General features: G+C 33.7%; 1 protein-coding gene across 1 annotated transcript; it reads left to right on the top strand.

The window, feature by feature from the left end:
• On the top strand, positions 1-24075 carry LOC139515081 (uncharacterized). The gene is made up of 6 exons (XM_071304641.1): positions 1-406; positions 10296-10529; positions 12988-13188; positions 17863-18114; positions 20176-20403; positions 23783-24075. The coding sequence occupies exons 1-6, from the start codon at positions 1-3 to the stop codon at positions 24073-24075; spliced, it is 1614 nt and encodes a 537-aa protein (XP_071160742.1).
• Positions 24076-24454: the final 379 nt, after the last annotated feature.

Raw genomic sequence — 24454 nt, 5'->3', positions numbered from 1 at the left:
ATGACGTTAAATATAAGGGCCTGTCATATATTACCTGATAGCAGAATTATGATACTTGATAACAACCAAAAACAACTAGTGCTATTTAGTAACGATGGCATCTTCATCAGAAATGTAGTTACATTCACAAAGAATCTTTGTGATGTTTGCTTCGTCAGAAATTATACAGTGGCTGTCACATTAAGATCAGCAAACCAGATAGCTGTGGTGGATGTTGAAAAGAATAAAATTATTCAAACAATTAAACTTTCTCATGAATGTTATGGAGTAGCAGATGGTAAAGCTTTCGTGATCACCAGTGGTGGTGCTCAATGTACTACAGTGAATCTGAATGACATGTCTCATACAATCTTAGAAGGAATGGGAGGAGTTGGACCTATTGCATTATTCCATAGAAATATATATGGTATCTATCAATTATCATGAAAACAAAGTCAGTTGTTATAGTGTTACTGGAGAACATTTGTGGACATATCAGAACCCAGACGTTGCCAAACCAAGAGGACTTTCATTAGACAAGAACGGCTTTGTTTATATAGCTTCCAATGGAAACAATAGTATCGTGGTATTATCTCCAGATGGCAGAACATGTAAGAGAATATTGTCAGGATCTGATGGAATCAAAGATCGATGGCAAATAAATATCAATAGAGAAACAGGAATAATGATAGTGTCAAGTAGAAAGGGTGATGATGACAGTGTTAAAGACTATGAAACAGCTTTTTTTTTTTTTATAAAATTTAAGTTCAAGGAACAGTAAATGGGATATGTCACTGCGTTTGCTTAAATTTTGCATACATCCTTGGCTTGCTGAAAGCCAACAGAAAGTCGAAAACAATATTGCATGTATCTCTTTTCTTTTCCGAAACTTCACTGATTGAATTCTTTCATAATACTAGTAGTTGAAGATTTGTATAAAAAGCACATACAATCATCATTTGTCTGTTTGTCTTTTTTCTTTTTAGCCATGGCTTTGTCAGTTTGTTTTAGATTTATAAGTTAGACTGTCCCTTTGTTAATTATCTTTCGCCCCTCCTTTAGATAATTTTGCAGGACCTATTTTTTTTCAGCTACTGACAAACATTGAAATTTCAAGTGTGTTAGAACAATTTTAAGGGAGACAACGATTTATACTTTTATAACGATTTTTAACCACTTCTAAGCGACCAAGAGTTGTCTCCATTGAAATGTGGTTTGGAATCGATACACATGTTTCTTTAAAGATTTTACGACGTAATACTAGCATTCAAAGTACAACACATAAAACGTTTCTTTTAAGAGAAACTGTAATTCTTTCACAGAAAATTAATTTGAAGATTGTAGGAATGAACAGTTTGTGCAAACTTCAGTTGTTAGTTAGGAAATTTCGGAGGAAAGCATTTATTTTGTAAACATATTTTTTTCGGCTGTAAAACAAAATTTTCTGCATATGTAAAAATGATTACCGTATGCATTTCTTTTAGAAAGACTACTTGGTGTCATGGTAAGACACGTCAAAATTTCCGAAACAGCCATTTATTCATATATTACAATTGTTCGTAATATAAAAAATCTATATTACAGATATTCGTAATATTGATTATTACGCATTTTTGTAATATAGACCTTATATTACACAAAGCTGTAATGTTACTTTTTGTCGTAATATAACAAGTTTGAGGAATATTACGAATACCAATAATTGCCTGGACTGTTTAGACAACAATGGTCAGTTGAAATTCTTCTGCCTATCATCCTAAAATCCATACTTCCAGGGCATCTCCTTTTAAGGCTGTGCGTGATGTTTAAATACGAAGTCACGTCGGGACGCAGTAGAGACACTAAACCGATTTATTTATTGCGAAAATTATTTCTCTGTACATTTAATAAGTAGCAGTTATACAAATCTTATACAAATCTTTAAGTTGTCCTTAGCAAAGCAATATTTCTAAGAAGAACTTCAGAACCTTCCCATTGGGTTTACATGATATCGAACTGTGTTTGCCACTGGACGTTTAGATAATCAAAATTAACGAATGAATCGATTAATCGTCCTAGTCTTCATTGTATGCTGTCAGATTGGTGCTTTCTTGATTTTACATTCAGCGCGCAGGTCGTTTTTGTACATTATATAAGGTATATAGACCGTGTATATTTACGCCAAACATTTTTCATTTTAAGCTCAACAAATAGACGGACGGTATATGAGGCAAATACTATAAGATTTTTCAGATATATTTACCAAGGACGTTTTTAAAAGTTACTTTTACAAATTATATTGGGATTAATAATTATTCTTATATGAATATATACGCGTTTATGAAAACAAATACAGAGAAAATTGGCAGTTTCTCTTTTTACAGGAATAAAGAATGCACATACGAATTAGCAGTGATTTAGTTGCCTAATAAAAATTGAAATGACCATAACAATTATAATAAAATTTATTATAATAATGAGAGCATTTGATGAAGATTTAAAGAACTAAACGCAGTATATATTTGTTTTCTTTCTTTGAATATTCATATTATATAACATCTTTTTCGATTCATGCAAGTTAATTTAAATATGTTAAAAGTTCTTGTTATGAGCAGTCAATCTTAAGGAAACTTATTTAAAGCGATATAACTATGACACATCTCAAATAGATAATACAGACACAGTTATCTTTCCTTAGTGTCCTCTCCGTGAACTACCGTGCTCAACGATGACGTCCCCAGCGATGTCTAGGCTGTTGACCCCTTATCGTTTTTATATTATTAGCACAGTTATCTGACCTTTTTTTTTTATCTTAAAAAGTTCGAAAACTAGAACAGCGTGTTTATTTTATCAATTTGTTGGATTACTTTAAACTGATATTATTGTAAGTAATATATACTATTCATTAGTTTATATACTTTCTAGAATCAATGTGTTTATATAGAAATAAGAGAAGAGAAAACTGAGAATAACACAAATAATTTGACACCAACATATATTCAAACGGTTAAGAAACGGTGCTCCTTTATTTGAAAAAAATCAAACTAACGTTTATCTACAAGTGTTAAATTATAGATGTTTACATAGGTCTAAAAATAGAAATTTATGAAAGTAAAGTGAGACCTGCATTTAGGTCACAATGTAATATTTCTTTTGCGCCAATAACAGGTAAAACATGTAAAAGATAACAGTGGTTTTATCATTATCATAAAATTATTAATAAATTGGGAAAAAAATATTTTTTAAAATCTTTTCTAACACTGCTTTTCAACTGTTTTCTAAAATAAAATGTCTACTACTGCTTTAATAAAATTGAGAATGGAAATGGGGAATGTGTCAAAGAGACAACGAGGAGACAACAACCCGACCAAATAAAAAACAGCAGCAGAGGGTCACCAACAGGTCTTCAATGTAGCGAGAAATTCCCGCACCCGGAGGCGTCCTTCAGCTGGCCCCTAAACAAATATATACTAGTCCAGTGATAATGAACGCCATACTAATTTCCAAATTGTACACAAGAAACTCAAATTAAAATAATACAAGACTAACAAAGGCCAGAGGCTCCTGACTTGGGACAGGCGCAAAAATGCGGCGGGGTTAAACATGTTTGTGAGATCTCAACCCTCCCCCTATACCTCTAACCAATGTAGAAAAGTAAACGCATAACAATACGCACATTAAAATTCAGTTCAAGAGAAGTCCGAGTCTGATGTCAGAAGATGTAACCAAAGAAAATAAACAAAATGACAATAATGCATAAATAACAACAGACTACTAGCAGTTAACTGACATGCCAGCTCGGAGCCTCCAGACTTCAATTAAACTGACTGAAAGATTATGATTTCATCATATGAACATCAGGCACAATCCTTCCCGTTAGGGGTTTTGTATCATACCATCATAACATATATGAGAAGAACATAACCCGTGTCATGCTAACAACTGTTTTTAGAATAAATGTGTTTAGTTCCGATTCAAAGACCTTATCAGTTACTCAATATTAACGCCAAAATATGCAATCTTTAATGACTTGACAACAGTATCGTAATTATATCCCTTCTTAATAAGTCTATTCAAAGGTTTTGTAAGTTTCTGAGGTGAATACTGACACCTTTGTGCTTTATAAAGAATATTTCCATAAAAAATTGGATGTGAAATATCTGAACGTATTAGAAATCTGCATGTTGAGCTATATTTACGAATGATGTCTTTATACCGATGATAAAATTTAGTAAATGTTTTGACTAGTTTGTGATATCGAAAACCCTGGTGTAATAATTTTTCGGTAATACATAAATTGCTCTCGTTAAAATCTAAAACATTGTTACATACACGAGCGAATCGTACAAGTTGAGATATATAAACACCGTAAGATGGTGACAAGGGAACGTCACCATCTAAAAACGGATAATTAACGATAGGAAATGAAAAAATCATCCCTTTTATCATAAAACTTAGAATTCAGCTTTCCAGTAGTGATATAGATATCAAGATCGAGAAAAGGGCAGTGGTCATTGTTAGTATTAGCTTTATTTAAAGGAAGTTCAACAGGATAAATTTCATTAATATACATACCGAAGTCGTCATTATTGAGAGCCAAAATATCATCCAAATATCTAAAAGTATTATTAAGTTTGTTTATCAGATGTTGTTTCGATGGGTCTTTGCTTATTTTTGTCATAAATTGTAACTCATAACAATACAAAAACAGGTCCGCAATAAGTGGTGCACAGTTAGTCCCCATTGGAATTCCGATAATCTGACGATATACGGAATCCCCAAAGCGAACAAAAATGTTATCTAGTAAAAATTCAAGGGCATATATAGTATCAAAGCATGTCCAATTAACATAGTTTTTTGTTTATTGTTTATTAAAACTGTTTAGAGTTACAAAATACAGTGTATATAAATTTAACAGAAAAATGGATTTTTTTTTATTGTGTATAAATAATTAGTTAAAAGGTAAAAGTTCTATTAAAAAGTAAAAACCGAATTCCAATGAAAATTAAAAACGAATAATCCCTTATCAAATGGCAAAATCAAAGTCTCTCAAACACATCAAATGAAAGGAAAACAACTGTTAAATTTCTGACTTAGTAAATACATTTCCTTAGGTAGAAAATGTTGGATTAAATAGCTGGCTAAACCTCTCACTTGTATGACAGTCGCTTAAACGTCCATTATATTGACAACAGTTGTCAATGTGTGAGCATAACAAACATTTCTATGTTGTGATGTTATACTAAAAAAATGTATTGTTTCAGAAAAAGGGAGAAGGTTTGGTACCATTAAAAGGTTTATGACGTTGCAAATGTTTGCACCAGTTCTAAGTCAGAAATCCGATGTACAGTAGTTGTCGTTTGTTTGTGTAATTTATACGTGTTTATCGTTTTCTTATTTCGTTTTTTTTTATATAGATTAGATCGTTGGGTTTCCCGTTTGAATGGTTTTACACTAGTATATTTGAAGCCCTTTATAGCTTATTGTTCGGTGTGAGCCAAGGCTCCGTGTTGAAAGCGGTACATTGATCTATAATGGTTTACTTTTATAAATTGTTATTTGGATGGAGAGTTGTCTCATTGGCACTCACACCCTGAGCTCACACCACATCTTCTTAGGTAAACATTTCTAAAATTAGGATACAGCAGTAAACACTATGTTATAATTTTAATCAATATAAAGCAAACTATTTCAACAGAGAGGAACAAAATGGCATATAGACAAAACGGAAAGTTCCTTATCAAATGGCAAAGTCAAAAAGCTTAAACACATCAAAGAAATGGATAATAACTGTCATATTCCAAACTTGGTACATGCATTTTCTTATGTAGAAAATGGTGGATTGAACCCGGGTTTATAGCTAGCCAAGTTGTATTATGCAATAAGTAGTTTGCTTCTATTGCTTACAAGACTTTTCTTAGTTGATGCATGTAGATTTGTTGATGCTTTCTTGTTCTGCTTCATTTACACATGATGACATAACACACTTATTTGAATTGTGTACAACTGGTGACCAACAGACAAATAACAGTACACAAAACAAAACTAAGAAAAATATAAACAGAGCAAATATGTGTAGATAAATTTTAACATTTCAATTCTTGGATGAGTTATTCCATAATTAATTATAAAGTATGAGTATCATCAGGAGTATATATATTTCTGTATTTCACCTAGAGTTATTTGTACTTGCAGGGCCGTAACTAGCCTTTTTCCAAAGTGAGGCAAAATATAGTCGCTGAGCGAAGCGAGGCGTAACATTTTCGGCGAGAGGTCTGGGGGTCGCTGAAGGCCCCCAGAAGCTCTTGAAATAATGACACAAAATCGTGCATTATGAAAGTTTCCCGGATCCTTTCTTAATCTAAAGGCAAATTTTGTTTTAATGCTGTTTTATATGTATACCGGATGATTAATGTCGAATCTGTCTGTTCTGGTCTTGTATTGTGTTTAGACTTTGGTGTAATTTTATTGTGATTTTGAAATTATTCACAGTACAATACTTTAAGAACTACCTAAGTCGACGCTAGGGGACGTCTTGACCTTGTTATAGGGTATGGAAGATTCGTTCATTTTGAAGAGTCTCCAGCGATTGTAAAGATGAAGAACAGGAATAAAAGCCCTGTTCATTGATAATTTGTATTTTTTCTATGTATTGTGTGTGATTTTGTCCCATGCACATTTCCTCCATAACCCCGTTTATTTTCTATTTAAGGGCCTGAACACGGCTTAATGCAAGTTTAGTCCTTCAATGAAAAAGGTCATATGGCAATACATTATTTTTCGTTTTAAATGATTTGATTCCGGGAGATTGGTTGTCTCACTTTAATTTTACCCATGTCAGCGTTTTAGTTTTATTTACAGAAAAGAGAACCAGTTTGTATTCTTTAATATAAAGTTTATTTTTCCTTGAAAAAACGACCAATATGTCATCGTATCTTCTCAAAACATTTTCTCGAATAATCGATCCGCGATGGACATTGGAGGACATGTAACATTGTCAAACCTCACAACCGTAGATCGTAGATCTTTTTCAATTCTTAAGTCTACGAATTTCATATATTATTACAATTTTAAGTAGTTTTTAAAATTAGACAAAAGGCCCTCTAATATAATAAAACTCACGTTTAAAACAAAGTTACTAATTTACAAATGACATTCAGAACTGAGACAATAGTCATAAAGAAGGGCAATCAATGACCAAAAGACAAACCCGGGAACAGATAAGTCACATTACCACCAAAATTTGCCTCCATGTAGTAACGGCCCTAACTTGTTTTGTTTTACAGAATGGATAATAAAGTGCTAATTGCTATTTGTAAGTATTAAAATAAGGTAGATGTGGGAATAAAGTGTATAAGTTCAGGACACCCATCTCATGATGTATTCTGATACAAAAGCTCTACAAGCACTTGACAAAAACGCAACGCCATTAAATAAATTAATTAACTCATATATATATTGATGTCCTTCATTTAAATATCACAGTATTGTATTCAACAGGTAGCAAGAGTCCACACCCTCATTGGAAGGTTGTGATATGTCTATGACAGTTGCGGGTCCAGAACTTTTCCTAAAGGAGGGGGGGGGGCGCTCCAGTCATGCTTCAATGATTCCCTGTATAATCAACCAAATTTTTCCCACGAAAAGGGGGGGGGGGGCGGGCCCCCCAGGCCCCCTGGATCCGCCTATGTATAATGAATACTTTAATAAAAGCAAAAATAGATTTAAAATGGTTTATTTTAATCTCACCTTTTCCCATCACTTTGCGTCCGTCGTCGTCCGTCGTCCGTCGTCGTTAACTTTTACAAAAATCTTTTCCTCTTAAACTACTCGGCCAAATTAAACCAAACTTTGCTACAATCTTCATTGGGGTATTTAGTTTAAAAATGTGTCCGGTGACCCGGCACACCAACAAGATGGCCGCTATGGCTAAAAATAGAACATAGGGGTAAAATTCAGTTTTTGGCTTAGAACTCAAAAACCAAAGCATTTAGAGCAAATCTGGTAAAATTGTTTATCAGGTCTTGGACATTTGGCTGTTTTTTGGTTATTATCTTGAATATTATTATAGATACAGATAAACTGTAAACAGCAATAATGTTCAGCAAAGTAAGATTTACAATTAAGTCAACAAGACCGAAATGGTCAGTTGACCCCTTGATGAGTTATTGCTTATTATAGTCAATTTTAACCATTTTTCGTAAATCTTAGTTATCTTTTTCCAAAAATCTTCTCCTCTGAAACTACTAGGCCAAATTAATCCAAACTTGGCCACACTCATCGTTGAGGTATCTAGTTTAAAAACTGTGTCGGTGACCCGGTCATCAAATCAAGATGGCCGCCACGGCTAAAAATAGAACATAGGGGTAAAATGCAGTTTTTGGCTTATAACTCAAAAACCAAAGCATTTAGAGCAAATCTGAATGAAGTAAAATTGTTTATCAGGTCAAGATCTATCTGCCCTGAAATTTGCAGATGAATCGGACAACCTGTTGTTGGGTTGCTGCCCCTGAATCGGTAATTTTAAGAAAATTTTGCTGTTTTTGGTTATTATCTTGAATATTATTATAGATAGAGATAAACTGTAATCAGCAATAATGTTCAGCAAAGTAAGATTCACAAATAAGTTAACATGACCGATGGGTCAATTGACCCCCTAATGAGTGATTGTCCTTTATAGTCAATTTTTAACAATTTTCATAAAATTTGTAAATTTTTATTAACATTTTCCACTGAAACTACTGGGCCAAGTTCATTATAGATAGATATAGTTGTAAGCAGCAATACTATTTAGTAAAGTAAGATGTACAAACACATCACCATCACCATGAATCCATCTGCTTCCTTTGTTTATATTCACATAAACCAAGGTGAGCGACACAGGCTCTTTAGAGCCTCTAGTTTATTATAAAGTAAACATATTGAACCACAGCTTTCAAAGTGCCGGCTAAATTAGAATGCTGTATCCATTACCTTATCCATGCGTCTGTTCATACACCAAATATTTTCTTATACTGTCCTAATAAATTGTATTCATGTTTGATCAGCTGAGCTTGCTGGTGATGAGTTGTAAAAGAAGGACGAAAGATACTAGAGGGACAGTCAAACTCATAAATCGGAATTTAATGGACAACGCCATGGCTAAAAATGAAAAAAGACCAACAGATAAACTATAGTACACATGATATTACACAGAAAACTAAAGAATAAACAACACGAACCCCACCGAAAAATATGGGTGATCTTAGGTGCTCCGGAAGGGTAAGCAGATCCTGCTCCACATGTGACACCAGTCATGTTGCTTATGCTTATGTTATAACAAATCCGGTAAAAAGTCTTATTTGGTTGGTCATATTCATGAAATCGGAGGAGATTTTAGTAACGACTTAAGGAACATATCCGATATCATTTGTGAAACGTTAATTCCATAACAGTCAACCAACTGATGATGGCGTCAGTTAAATTTTTGAAGTTATGATTTCAACTTCACCATTTGGAACTCTTGATTTAATAGATTTCTTTGTGCGCAACAACCCTCTATCAAAATAAAAAAATATGATAGGAAATGCAAGCAACATTGTCAATACATACATAACACCTTGATAAAAGAAAAGTGTTATATTCGTATACATGTATCATGCTCTAAAAAACTGTTTGATGATGAAATTCACTTGTAAGCTATGTCAATACTATAACCATAAAAGACTTAATTTGAAATATTTCATTTTACGAAACTCCAGCAGATCGAAATTCACGGTTACAAATGCAGATTCATTTATTTTCTTTGATTCCAATTTGTTTGTGTATTAAGGGAACGTTATGTTTTCGTGCACATATATTTCATTGTTTGCAAATCTGTATGTATGCGAAACTAAAATTTGTATTTCGTCGACCATTTAAATTTGTGTGAAACATTTACCCAAATGGTATCCAACGAATGATAATAAATCCATAGTTGTTTTATAAGTGATAAAAATATTAAATTCATTGAAATTCACATATATCAAGTCGGTTGAGACATACACCGAAAAAGAATCATCGCCATGATAAAAACAGATGAAGCAATTTTAGGAGCTGAAAAATATTTTCAAACAAACAGTAAGATAAATGTTTTTTCCCTCGGAATTTTATAAAAAAAAATGTTATTCATTGACAAATTTCTTCTTTTATGTGTTGAAGTCCCGTTTGCAAAGAAAAAAAGCACGTGAGTCATACAGTTTCCTTTGAACATTTCTTTGACTTTTTAAATTTTACCACATGAGATAAGAAAAAGCTGAACAGATCTTATTATTTTACTTATATTGAATACTTCAGCATCATAAACTTTCCTTTTTCAGGTATTTTGGTTCAGTTAATTGTGACACATGCTGAAGAATGTCCTTACGAGGACTTACTAACTCTGAACAATGAAAAAGGGAAAGACTATGCTGTAGTGAATCCAGAATTATTTCCAGGAGCTTATAACTTTTTTCCAGAACTGCCAACACGAGTAGATGAAGATCCTGGGAAACAATTCTTTGTATACTATGTAGGAAATGATACTGTATGTTGGTTGAATGTAGTTGTAAAAAGTAAGAAACTTATTTTCAATGTGTATTTTCATATTTTTACTTTTTTTTTCATTATTTTTTTCATTATCTGGAGGAATGTGCACAAATAAAGCTAAACCAAAACCAACTCAAAGAGTATAATTGGGAGGAACATGTTGGGATCAGTCACGTTGGGTGAAAAAAAAAGTTTTGCTAAAGGCTACAACAAGTGACACAAAGACTAGTTAATACATATATTCACTAATGGTAAACAAAACATCATGGTAACAGATTAGCTTGCAGATAGATGACTTTACAAAACATCACTACCTCTCCCATTCCTTGAAGTCAGTTTGTTGTACTTAAACTCCAAAATCATCAAATCGAAATGTTAGATTTTATAAATCGAGCATGATTTTTGTGCTCCGAGCACTGAGCAAAGTTTTATGACTTTAACCCCATGGTGCTTTTGAAAGTAAGCAGATCATGCCTCACATGTGGCACCAGTCGTGTTGCTCAGGTTAGTACAAAACCGGTATTAAGTCTCCCTAGGTCACATTATTGAAAAGGGGACAGGGTTATAGTTACGACATTACTCTACCGGTGCCTCAATTTCTTTCAACCGGTCAGCTTTGGTAGACGTGATATTTCTATAAAGCTTAAACATCAAGCGCCCAATAATTGTTGATAATTCTTATATGATTTACACATTGGGGTATACAATTATATGATTGGCCGAGAGAACTTCCGGTTGTTGATCTTTTTCAATAGACGACGTTGACTGAACTTCTTTTCGTAACCAATGTAAATTTATTTTCACTGCGCGTTAATCGTTAAATAAAATAATACACTAAAATATTCGTTTGAATGATACTAAGATTTTTTGCAGTTTACTTTTTATCAGATAGCAAATTTCATTGAGTGCATATTTTTGCTTTAACCAACAAATATATTCATGCGCCAGGCCTATTCAATGACATAAATATACAATTTATGTGTGATAGAGGTAACGAGTGTGGAAAAATATTTTTACTATCTGCAATTTAAAGAATTATAAGGATTAAACGCCTTTTTAAATGAATTTAATGGTGTATAAACTGGACCAAGTCACTCACAAACATATCACAAAAGTCCTTCGGATAATACAACAGGGGAAAGTAATTACAGTGATATTTTCAGCAATACAAATATTTCCAGTCTCAAAAATCTTTCAATGAAGAACAAAGAAAGTCTGATAAGTCTTAATGTTATGTATACTTCAAAACCATAAAATATACATTCAGTATCACATTTTGATGATAATTCTTGTATAAAAAGGCAATCCATAAACCTTGCTTTACAAATCCTTGTTATGGTGCATATCTATATATCATGTTAATGTTACTGGATGACAACTTATTTTCTGTAGAATATTTGATCACCAACGATTCGGAATTTATACTTTCTATTCTAGTAAAAGTAGTTTAATTGGTGAAAAATCTGTTGTAAGCGCATTACATAATTCAGACAAACCCATCTGTATTGGCGTCAAAATTGTCATCGTTGGACTGTGGTAGAAAACTTAACGTCTTTTCCCGGAATATTTTCGAACTCAATGATTCAAATTGATGAGATCAAATGACACAAGATTGGCAGTAATCAGGAAAACTGATGTCATCACAGTTCATTGTGTAAAACGGACGACATCTTGCAGTTTGAGATGTTTTCTCGGCAATAAACAATGTGTTTATTCCTTTGTTAGGACAATGTCGTGTTAGTTATAGCTAATCACGAGAATGAATATATATTTGTTTTACTGTTATTTTACTGTGGAATAGCATATTTTGATGATAATACATTTTTGTGGATTGAGAAAATAAATGTGTGGATATTTGAATTCATGGTTTTGCCAAAGTTTGTAAATAATTCTAAAGAAGATTAGTAGTTAATAGAACTGTGTAAATCATAGTTCACCTGAACTCATGAAATCCACGATAATTGGCATCTCACAATTAAGAGGCTGTCCAAGTAAATATCTAGCAAATCCTATGATATGGGTGGCACAACATAAGTTTTTCCCCACTGTTTTTTGGTTCCAATGCAATGTTTATATCATACAAAGGATATATATGTCAAAGATATTTTTGAATCGACAGTGGATGGCTCAGAAAATGATTTTAAAGTTAACTAACAACGCAACAAAATTGTGTACAAAATGAAGAGTTATCTCCCCTTTTTAATGAATTTCTAGTGCTTTCTATGTATTTTTTTTCTCTTTATTTGTTGCAGTTAATAAAAAAGGAAATTTAATTTTGAGAAAGAATTAATTTGTGATATGAAATAGATGAAAAAATTTTGAAAATAAAATATGTCATGTGCCATCCACTGCCTTGTTTTTCCATGGACACCCTCTTTAAAATAATAATTCAATTGATTATCAATCCCCAGTATATTTCAAAATGAAACAAATAGATAAATAATTACAGTAATGATTTCTATCAAATCTCATTTATTTCTACAGTTGTAAGGTGTAAACAGGAGGTCAGCAATATAAGTGACTATGAAGGTGGCGCTAACTGTTCTAATCTGCTATGGGGAACCTCATGTAATGCTGCCTGTTCCGATGGTAAAGTGTCTATGGGTGGACCAGCTGTTTTTACATGCGAAATGGATAATTATAATATGACTTATCTACAATTAGACAACGACACTGTATGTCAAGGTATGTATATCTCTTAAAATATGTATCAAAAATATATCACATCCAACTCAGTTCTTTTTTAAGGTATGATATTCCATACCTGCATTGGCTGCAACATTTATAAGAATCCTACAGAGAAGTAAATGTTTCCACAATGAGTAAACCCCATACAGCTATATCAGCTATAAAAGGTCCGGTAATGGCAGTGGTAAAAAAAATCAAAAGAGAAAACATACGGCCTGATTTATGCACAAAATGATGACCGAAAAGTGATATACAGAAACAAACAAACGAAAATCACTGATCGTATCACCAATAGCTCAATCAAAATAGAATGTAATGTTGTTTATATGGATCCATTCTGGAGTGTAGATTAGCATGCACATAAAAGTAAGTAAGTAAGTGACATATATTTTCTTCCTGTGTTTTGGTGAGGTATATGCTAAGATTTATATATCAGTCATTACAAACAGAAGGAATATGTAGATTAGTGTATGAAGTATGTCAGTTTACCTTCATTTTCAACTTTATTAAATTTGGTGAAGTTGTAAGTCTCAGTCCCACTAGACCACGATCGCACTACGTTCACCACGATCTAAAATAAAATCAGATTGTGGTGAGGTCGCGGTATGAGCGGCATGAAAATGTACATTTTCGTTGCTTTCACGATGCTACTACATCCTCATTACGCTTCTACAACGATTCCGCTACGATTATACCACGTTCTCACCACGCTTATTCTGCGACCTCACTACGCTTATCAAGACCTTTCTACGCTCTTCACGTTCTCACTACGACCATACCACGATTTATGCGATTTTAACATGATCTTACCACGCTTCTACTGCGATTATAGCACGCTCGACCCACGACCTTACTACGATCATACCACGCTCATACCGCGATCTTACTACGCTTTGAACAATAATGTCAGCACCGAACTCCATATACATACTGTTTCATTCCTTCTATTTTTCATTTATAAGAATATTTAACAGAAACAACACAGACATGCCACCAAGATCCACCAGAACTCGTGGGCGTGGCGGAAGGGGTAAAGGTAGAGGTAGAGGCAGAGGGGCCTCTTATACTAACCTTGATCCCGTAGAGGTGTCGAACCAACAAAACAAAACTACATAACAACCTAGTGCTGTTGCTGGTCAATCAAAAACAAATGAAGATGTTTCAATGGACGAAAGTGGGAATGACACATATGTGTCAGGCATGGCCGATCAGTTGGAGAAAAGGGACAAAAGATACAAATTGCACACAGATCTGACCTTAGAGGAAGAGCAAAACATGGTAGAAATGATGGAGGCGCATCCAATTTTATACAATAAGAAGATGACAACGTATAAAGATACCGGCAAGAAAGAAAGGATGTGGGTAGAAAAAGCAGAAGATCTCGGCAAGTCCGTCTTGGTGCTGAACACTTGGTATTCCAGTATGAGAACTAGATACGGACGCTTGAAAAAACAAAATCCGGCGATGGGGACAAAGAATATACAGAGAGAGAGGATGGGGTGATACAGAACTTCGATTTCCTCCATCCTCATGTTCATGGGGTACAAAAGAAGACATTAGTGAGTGTAAGTATAGAAATAATACTATAAAGACTTAATTGATTTAAATTGATTTTAGAATTGTAACTCGAAGGGAAAAATCGAAATGAAAAAAAAGAAGAATATATATAAGAAGATGTGGTATTAGTGCTACGAGACAACTCTCCGTCCAATTCACAATTTGTAAAAGGTCAAAGTACAGTCTTCTACACGGAGCCTTGGCTCATACAGAACAGCAAACTATAAGGGGTACATTAAAATATTTTTCAAATGTATATTTTTCAAATCAAATATCGAAAAAAAAACACAAATCTAAGAGATGCTTTTTTCAAAAATAACAGTTGCTCAACACGATGCACAACTTACTCTTTGGGAGCAATTTCGATTTTTGTTTTCGAGAAATCAGTCTGAGGTTAGTGGACTTTAATGACCGTGTTATTTTCCTAGATTTTTTATTCCTATTTTGAATTTATATGCGGTCTTCAAATCCATATGACAGCAAAAATATAAAGAAATACGTAGAGCAATACGATTGGACTCTGTTATTGTTAAAGTTTCAACTAATAATTCAAGAGTCTATTAATCTTTTTCTTTTCTTTCAAGATGAAGAAAAAATTACTAGCAGTTGAAAACTGTGCTTCCTCGGCCACATCTGATGATGAAATCGATGAAATCCAAGCTGACACGCCTAGTATTTCGCAAACGACAGGACTGAAATCAAAAGCTCACAAATATAAACATGATACATCAGAAACTGAGGATGTTCTCTGGGCTGGCATTGAAGACCGCAGCAATAAAATAATGGTCCTGCAGCAACAAGTGCTTGAGAGATTGCGACCAGTCAGCTTCGACAGGAAACGAGACGCATTTATTGACTGGGTTCGTACGGTCATTACTGAGCTAAATCACGTGGTATAGCTCTCTTGTGGATAATCGTCTTATTGGCAATCATACTACATCTTTTTTTTATAGTCCCAACATAATCTTGAAGACATCTTGCATACATGCAGCACTCGGACATCCGCTGATATATATATTATACGATAGAAATAAATTAAGGAATATTCAAACAAATTCTATGTTTTGATTCATCGGTACAACATGAGGAGCAGGACCCGCTTACCCTTCCGGAACACATGAGATCATCCCCAGTTTTTGGCAGGGTTCGTGTTGCTTAGTCTTTAGTTTTTTATGTTGTGTCTTTTGTACTATTGTGTCTATTTGTCATTTCTTTCTTAGCCATTGCATTGTCGGTTTATTTCCGATCTATGAGTTTGACTGTCCATCTGGTATTTTTCGTTCCTGTTTGAAAAACCTGTCTGTCTGTCCGTCCGTCTGTTTAGTTGTGAAATGTGTTATCCAAAAATGATATCATTTTTTTAAAGCTTATAACATATGTTGTGTAAAACATTTCTTTTTGGTTACGTATTTTAACAAAATACTTTTAGTAACTATTTTTTTATTTGTTAATTTTTATGCCCCACCTACGATAGTAGAGGGGCATTATGTTTTCTGGTCTGTGCCTCCGTTCGACCGTCCGTCCGTCCGTCTGTGCCTCCGTTCGTCCGTCCGCTTCAGGTTAAAGTTTTTGGTCAAGGTAGTTTTTGAAGAAGTTGGAAGTCCAATCAACTTGAAACTTAGTTCACTTGTTCCTCATGATATGATATTTCTAATTTTAATGCCAAATTATAGTTTTGACCCCAATTTCATGGTCCACTGAACATAGAAAATGATAGTGCGAAGTTCCGGTTAAAGTTTTTGGTCAAGGTAGTTTTTGATGAAGTTAAAGTTACATCAACTTGAAACTTAGTACACATGTTCCCTATGATATGATCTTTCTAATTTTAATTCCAAATTAAAGTTTTGATCCCAATTTCACGGTCCTCTGAACATAGAAAATGATAGTGCGAGTAGGGCATTCGTGTACTATGGACACATTCTTGTTTTTACTATTTTTTATTCAACTTTTTTTAAAATATTTTTTTATTCACATCTTTTTTTAGTTATTCATATTTTTAAACTTTATTACAAGATTTTTTCAATACAAAATAATAATCAATATGACAAACACAATGAAGGAGAAAGCATATAAACATTTACTGTGATGTTACCATGCGTTCCTGCCATGGTACAGATCCAGCGGGGCTATTGAAATATAACTTAAAGTATTCTCTCTGTTTCTTTGCTGCAACCGTGTCCCTATTTGGGTCTACTACACTAACATGGCTATTGACCTTATGCATGTTTGCATTAGCTCGCCAAAGACCCGGTACAAACCAAAACTGGAGAGCTTTTATACATTTATGTGACAATGACAATGAGCATGACAAGCTAAGGTAATCTATGCCTTAGTATTTCAAAAATTGAAGATTTGGTAAACTTAATTTATAAATACAACCATATCAATGATAATTCTGACTACTGGGCTGGTAATACCCTCGGGGAAATAAACTCAACCAGCAATGACATTGACCCAGTAGTTGTAAATAAACTCACCATATATACCAGGACTAAATTTTGTATATACGCCAGATTCGCGTTTCGTCTACAAGAGACTCATCAGTGACGCTCGAATTCACCACAAAGTGAAAAGGCCAAATAAAGTACGAAGTTGAAGAGCATTAAGGACCAAAATTCCTAGAAGTTTTGCAAAATACAGCTAAGGTAATCTAAGCCTGAGGTAGAAAAGCCTCAGTATTTCAAAAATTATAAATTTTGTAAGCAGATAATTTATAAATATAACCATATCAATGATAATTCATGTCAGCACAAGTGCTGACTACTGGGCTGGTGATATTCTCGAGAAATAAATCTCCACCAGCAGTGGCATCGAACCAGTGGTTGCAAATTAACTCACTAAAGAAACGAGGAATAAATTTTGTATATACACAAGACGCTCGTTTCGTCTACAAAAGAATCATCAGTGACGCTACGCTTGAATTCACCAAAAAGAGTGAAAAAGGGCAAATAAAGTACGATGTTGAAGAGCAATAAAGACCAAAATTCCTAAAAGTTTTGCCAAATACAGCTAAGGTAATCTACGCCTGAGGTAGAAATATAGCACATCTTTGTGTCTTAAAATTTATTATTTAACAAACTTGCATGAATTGTTTGTCTTTTTTTTAAATTTCAGATTCAGCTTATGCTTTGAAATGTCCCGAAGATATATCAATCTACACCGATTCGTCTTATTTAGCTGTGGCATCCATCACATTAGATGAGTGGACTTTCCCAACTTCACTGGATAGTAATGGAAAACCTTGGAAAATTGAAAGCCAAACTGCTGAGGAAACAAAGTATTTAATTGGCACATATACCAACATAGTGACAGCAACTAGTTCAACAGGGGAAATCTCCTCCTGCAAATTTGACTTCATTATCAAACGTAATTTTTAATTATAATATAAGGAGTTTGGTTAATGTAAAAATTAACAAGTATTTACTGTAATGTTTTTAAGTTCAAACGACTGAAATAGTCCGTTGGTACTCGTACCACATCTTCTTATATATATATGTGACGTTTTAGGAGTCTGATTTTCGTCTTTTGTTGTTTTTCTACTGTTAAAAGAGAATCGAAAGATGTCATAGGTACTTTGGGACAGGACAATTTTGCTTAAAACCTATCCCTTCTTAAGCTCACCTGACGCAAAGGACCAAGTGAGTTTTTCTCATCACTTTACATCCGTCGTTCGTTGTCCTCGTCGTCGTCGTCCGATGTCGTCTGTTAATTTTTACAAAAATCTTCTCCTCTGAAATAACTGGGCCAAATTAAACCAAACTTGGCTACAATCATCATTGGGGTATCTAGTTTGAAAAAAAATTGTCTGGTGACCCGGCCAACCAACCAAGAGGGCCGTCATGGCTAAAAATAGAACATAGGGTTAAAATGCAGTTTTTGGCTTATATCTCAAAAACCAATTCACAAAGCATTCAGAGCAAATCTGTCTGAAAAAACTTTGTACCTAATCAACTATTTTCCTACGTGGATTTTAGGAGGAATCCCAGTTCTAATTGATTAAATATCAATTTTCCCTTGGGTCAGTTGGCATGACATTCCTCTTTTTAAAGTGTCGGTACTCTTTTAATACAAATCGTCGTCTATCGACAGAACGTCTTAAATTTGCTCGTCGTGTTGACGGAATTATATGTTTGGGCGACATCTCTAAATCCGGATCTCTGTTTCAAATGTTTTGTTATTGAGTAGTACAATAAGGTACTAGAAATACCTATAACAGTATTCTAGTATAATATACATAAACTCGTGGACGTTTAAAGTTTATGCATTCTTTAAACTGTTATGGGAAACTTAATATACGCTTCAAAATGTTAAATAATTTGACAAAAAGGAGATTGTCAGGGGTAATGATTGAGTGTTTTGAATATTATTGAAGAAGGTCCGTTGCCATGGACGAAATTTACATCGTTTTAAAATCATATGAAACTAGAGACTGGTGAAAAATAATGTCTATCCAATTCCTGAGCATGTATAAGAGAACTTAGTCTTCTGTACACGGTTTTATAATTGTTTACGCATCCATTTTGCACAATCGTCAAAAACAATCTATCAGTCTGTTATAATGTGAAAATATGGTAACTTATTAAAGTCGTGTTTTGAAGCTCTAGTTTACCAATTACCACCTAAACTAAATCAACAAAGAAACATGGATATCTAGCAGGTGTTTAACATGTACACAAAGATCATAATAGTTTATTTCAATGACAAATTCATGCATATTGCGATCATCAAATTTTTACGAGAAAGATAACGCTAAATTCATTGTATGTGGAAACACATCGGTAAATTGTTTTTTCTGGAAGCAACCAATTGAAAAAGCAAACTTCTCCTTAGTTTCCACAAATTTAAAAATTTTCTTAAGAAAAAAGTATTTTACAGACGTTTTATAATCAAAATAGCTATTAAGTTATAATAAAAATGTATGCATTATTTTTAAATTTGAAGTTTCATATGACTTTAACCTTTGAAAGTCATCATTAACCTAACGAAACTAATGGACATGCCGTAATATTGTTTTCTGATGCTAATGAACTAATCAAAATTAAAGCAGGTTTTCGTATCACTGCGTCATACAAAACATATCTATTAAAGCATTAAGGTGGTACCCAACACCTTCACTAAAATAATTTTGGCTCGTTTAATTTTCATAAAATTTTGACAAAGTATTTACTTTGACCCTTTGACAAAAATGTAAAAATTTCAAATAATTTGAACCAACCATTTTATCAGAAAAATTACACTGGTTACATAGCAGTTTGACAAAGACTAGTTTTGATCATTGAGAAGCTTTGTGTTCCCTTTACAACACAACGTAATTAAAACGTTTAGCTGATATTACAGAGTTATCTCCCTGTAGTGTTAGATACCACCTTAAATCGATAACAAACCACAATCATAGGAGAAATATTAATATATTATATCGATTTTAAGTATTAGGATGTACAGTTCCTCAAGTGGATGAATCTACTATAGAAAGGGCTGTACCAAACAAGACATATCACATTTCAATCTACTCCTATGACTACGAGAAAAAGATCTGCAAACAAGGATATGGTTGGAAACAAAATGAAAATAATAAGGATTTTGTGGAAGTGAAATGTGTGGAAACTTCGCCTGGTCACCCAGAATGGAAAAACTGGAACAGTCGGAACTGTACAAGTAAGATTATATTCTGATGATAAAGTTTTTTAGAAAGACATACCTTACCACTTGGTACTTTGGACATTTCTAATATGTGTTCACTCATAGGAAAAAATGTCATGGTCATTTTTGCCTACAATTTTGACTATATATTGATGGTCAATGTGTGTTAAGTATGAGGAGATATAGATGGTCAATGTGCATCTACAATTACAAGTAGATATTGATGATCAATGTTTGTCTAATTATTGGTATACCTTGTGTATACTAATGGTCGATGGGTGTCTACCAGTGTGAGTAGATATTGGTGGTGAATATGTGTCTACCAGTATGAGTAGATATTGATGGTCAATGTGTGTCTACCAGTATGAGTAGATATTGGTGGTCAATGTGTGTCTACCAGTATGAGTAGATATTGATGGTCAATGTGTGTCTACCAGTATGAGTAGATATTGATGGTCAATGTGTGTCTACCAGTATGAGTAGATATTGATGGTCAATGTGTGTCTACCAGTATGAGTAGATATTGATGGTCAATGTGTGTCTACCAGTATGAGTAGATAATGATGGTCACTGTGTGTCTACCAGTATGAGTAGATATTGATGGTCAATGTGTGTCTACCAGTATGAGTAGATATTGATTGGCAATGTGTGTCTACCAGTATGAGTAGTTATTGATGGTCAATGTGTGTCTACCATTAGGAGTTTATGTTGATGGTCAATGTGTGTCTACCATTAGGAGTTTATGTTGATGGTCAATGTGTGTCTACCAGTAGGAGTAGATATTGGTCAATGTGTGTCTACCAGTATGAATAGATGTTGACGGTCAAGGTTTGTTTACCAGTATGAGTAGATGTTGAAAATCAATATGTGTTTACCAGTATGAGTAGATATTGATGGGCAATGTGTGTCTACCAGTAGGAGTAGATATTGGTCAATGTGTGTCTACCAGTATGAATATATGTTGATGGTCAAGGTTTGTCTATCAGTATGAGAAGATATTGATAATCAATATGTGTTTACCAGTATGAGTAGATATTGATGGGCAATGTGTGTCTACCAGTATTTATATATTGGTCAATGTTTGTCTACCTGTTTGAATATATGGTGATGGTCAAGGTTTGTCTACCAGTATGAGTAGATATTGATAATCAATATATGTTCACCAGTATGAGTAGATTTTGTTGGGCAATGTGTGTCTACCAGTATGAGTAGTTATTGATGGTCAATGTTTGTCTACCTGTTTGAATATATGGTGATGGTCAAGGTTTGTCTACCAGTATGAGTAGATATTGATAATCAATATATGTTCACCAGTATGAGTAGATTTTGTTGGGCAATGTGTGTCTACCAGTATGAGTAGTTATTGATGGTCAATGTGTGTCTACCAGTATGAATATATGTTGATGGTCAAAGTTTGTCTACCAGTATGAGTATATATTGATTATCAAAATGTGTCTATCATTATGAGTAGATGGTGATGCTCAATGTGTGTCTTCCAGTATGAGTTTTATATTGACGATGTAACTTCCAGTATGAGTTTTATGTTGACGGTGTGTCTTCCAGTATTAGTAGATTCTGATGTTCAATGTGTGTCTACCAATATTAGTAGATATGGATGGTCAATATGTGTCCTCCAGTATAAGTTGATATTGATGGTTAATGTGTGACTACACGTATGGGTAATTATTGATTGTCAAAATTTGTTCACCAGAATGAGTTGAAACTGATATTCTGTTTGTCCTGTAGTATATGTAAACATTGATGTTTAATGTGTGCCTATCAGTATAAGAGTTATTTATGGCCTATTTTTGTCCACCAAAATGAGAAGATATTCATGCTGTAGTTGTCTACTAGAATATGAAGACATTAATGGTCAATATGTGGTGTCTATCAGTATGAGTAGTTATTGATGGTCAATGTTTGTCTATAGGTATGAGTAGTTATTGATGGTCAATGTTTGTCTATAGGTATGAGTAGTTATTGATGGTCAATGTTTGTCTATCAGTATGAGTAGTTATTGATGGTCAATGTTTGTCTATCAGTATGAGTAGTTATTGATGATCAATGTTTGTCTATAGGTATGAGTAGTTATTGATGGTCAATGTTTGTCTATAGGTATGAGTAGTTATTGATGGTCAATGTTTGTCTATCAGTATGAGTAGTTATTGATGGTCAATGTTTGTCTATCAGTATGAGTAGTTATTGATGATCAATGTTTGTCTATCAGTATGAGTAGTTATTGATGGTCAATGTTTGTCTATAGGTATGAGTAGTTATTGATGGTCAATGTTTGTCTATAGGTATGAGTAGTTATTGATGGTCAATGTTTGTCTATCAGTATGAGTAGTTATTGATGGTCAATGTTTGTCTATAAGTATGAGTAAATATTAATGGTCAATGTTTGTCTATAAGTATGAGTAAATATTTATGGTCAATGTTTGTTCAATAAAATGAGCAGAAACTGATCGTCAATCTAAGTTTACTAGTATTGTAGATATTGCATTTTTACAGATATTAAGTGTACGTAGGATCAATGTTTATATCATTTACTCCAATAATTGAAAAGGAAAACCGTTGTGTTGTTGGTAGCACTTCGGACTACCATAACAGAGGTTCCTGGTTCTGCGTTCTGGAGAGAAAATTTTAGGGACTGAATTTTCGGATCTTTCTTGACACGATCTAATAGTATGGTATGGAGAAACCATGATAGTCCGTCGGAAGTGGATCATAAATGTCTGACTCGTGTTAACAGATAACAATATGTCTTGCACGTGAACGACACCCTTGTCGATTTCGAAAAAGAGGAGGCTAATGCCTCTACAAATTGCACAAGGGATTAAAATAAGTTGCAATTACTTGTTTCTCAATCCCCTATAAGGAAGTACACCAATAACTCATGGTCCCATTGCTTTCTATGTTAAATTCCTCCATTTCAAGCAGACACACCTCTTTCATTTTAAGTTCAAATAAAGTGGCGACCATTGCATGTCAAAGCAACACTTTATGGTGTCTTGTACTGAAAAAATCAACATACCTTTAATGGCATATTAGAAAGAACTGGTTCCCGGACCTTCGGATGTTCCAAAACAGGTACTTCAGATCTGAAAATCAGAAAAAATGTACCCTCTTGTTAAAATTTGGTGCAGTTTTTTATAATATTTAAAATTTAAAGTCCAAAAGTGTTCTACAATGATCACCAAGTCCTTCAGCTTTCATTTGATGCCAAAAATACATAAATATCCTACATATTTTGAAAGTTACACTCATGCGTAGGAACTATTTTGTGTTAAATATGTATTTCTTTCTGGTATGTGCTTTCTGGCTGGGCTCGAATTAGTGATGTTATACCATAAACAAGTATGTTTAAACTAATTGAATTTGTTGTACATTTTAGAAAATGAAATACCTAAGATCTGTGGAAGAGAGGTAATACTTGATGGCAAAAAAACAGAAGTTGTCTATTTCAGCTATGATTTTATGGAATGGAAGAGCTTGGCTGAACAGAATATAACCTCTTGCAAATTTCGTGCTGTTGTTGACGTTTATAAACCTCCAATGTACGATCTAGAAATGACATTTCAAACAGACACATCTATGCCACTAACTGCTGATAAATGTTTTTTTGAAGTCTTATTGTATGCTGGTGAATCTTCACTTGGTTCCCCAATTAAAGTAAGATACAAATAATTAAGTTAATATATACTTGGTACTCTGATTAAAGTAAGAGATCTTAAAGTTCAGTAAAAAGCAAAATAGCAAAACGTAGGTCATTTATCAAATGGTAAACTCAAAAGCTCAAACACATCAACCGAATGCCTTTGCACAGGCATTTCCTCATGCAAAACATTGTAAATTACACATGGTTTTATAGATAGCTTAACTTCTCACTTGCATGTCGGTCACATATAATTCCATTATATTGACAACAGTGTGTGAGCAAAATAAACAGACCAATTGTCAAAAATTGGGGTATAGCAGTCAATATTGCTTGGTACTCCAACGAAAGTAAGAGATTTTAAAGTTCACTTAATAATTGTTAGGTACTCTTATGACAGTAAATAAAGGC

Source organism: Mytilus edulis, chromosome 3 (assembly GCF_963676685.1).
Source record: "Mytilus edulis chromosome 3, xbMytEdul2.2, whole genome shotgun sequence".
NCBI classification, from domain to species: domain Eukaryota; kingdom Metazoa; phylum Mollusca; class Bivalvia; order Mytilida; family Mytilidae; genus Mytilus; species Mytilus edulis.
The sequence above is the reverse complement of the archived record's forward strand: the minus strand, read 5'-3'. Positions and strand labels throughout refer to the sequence as shown.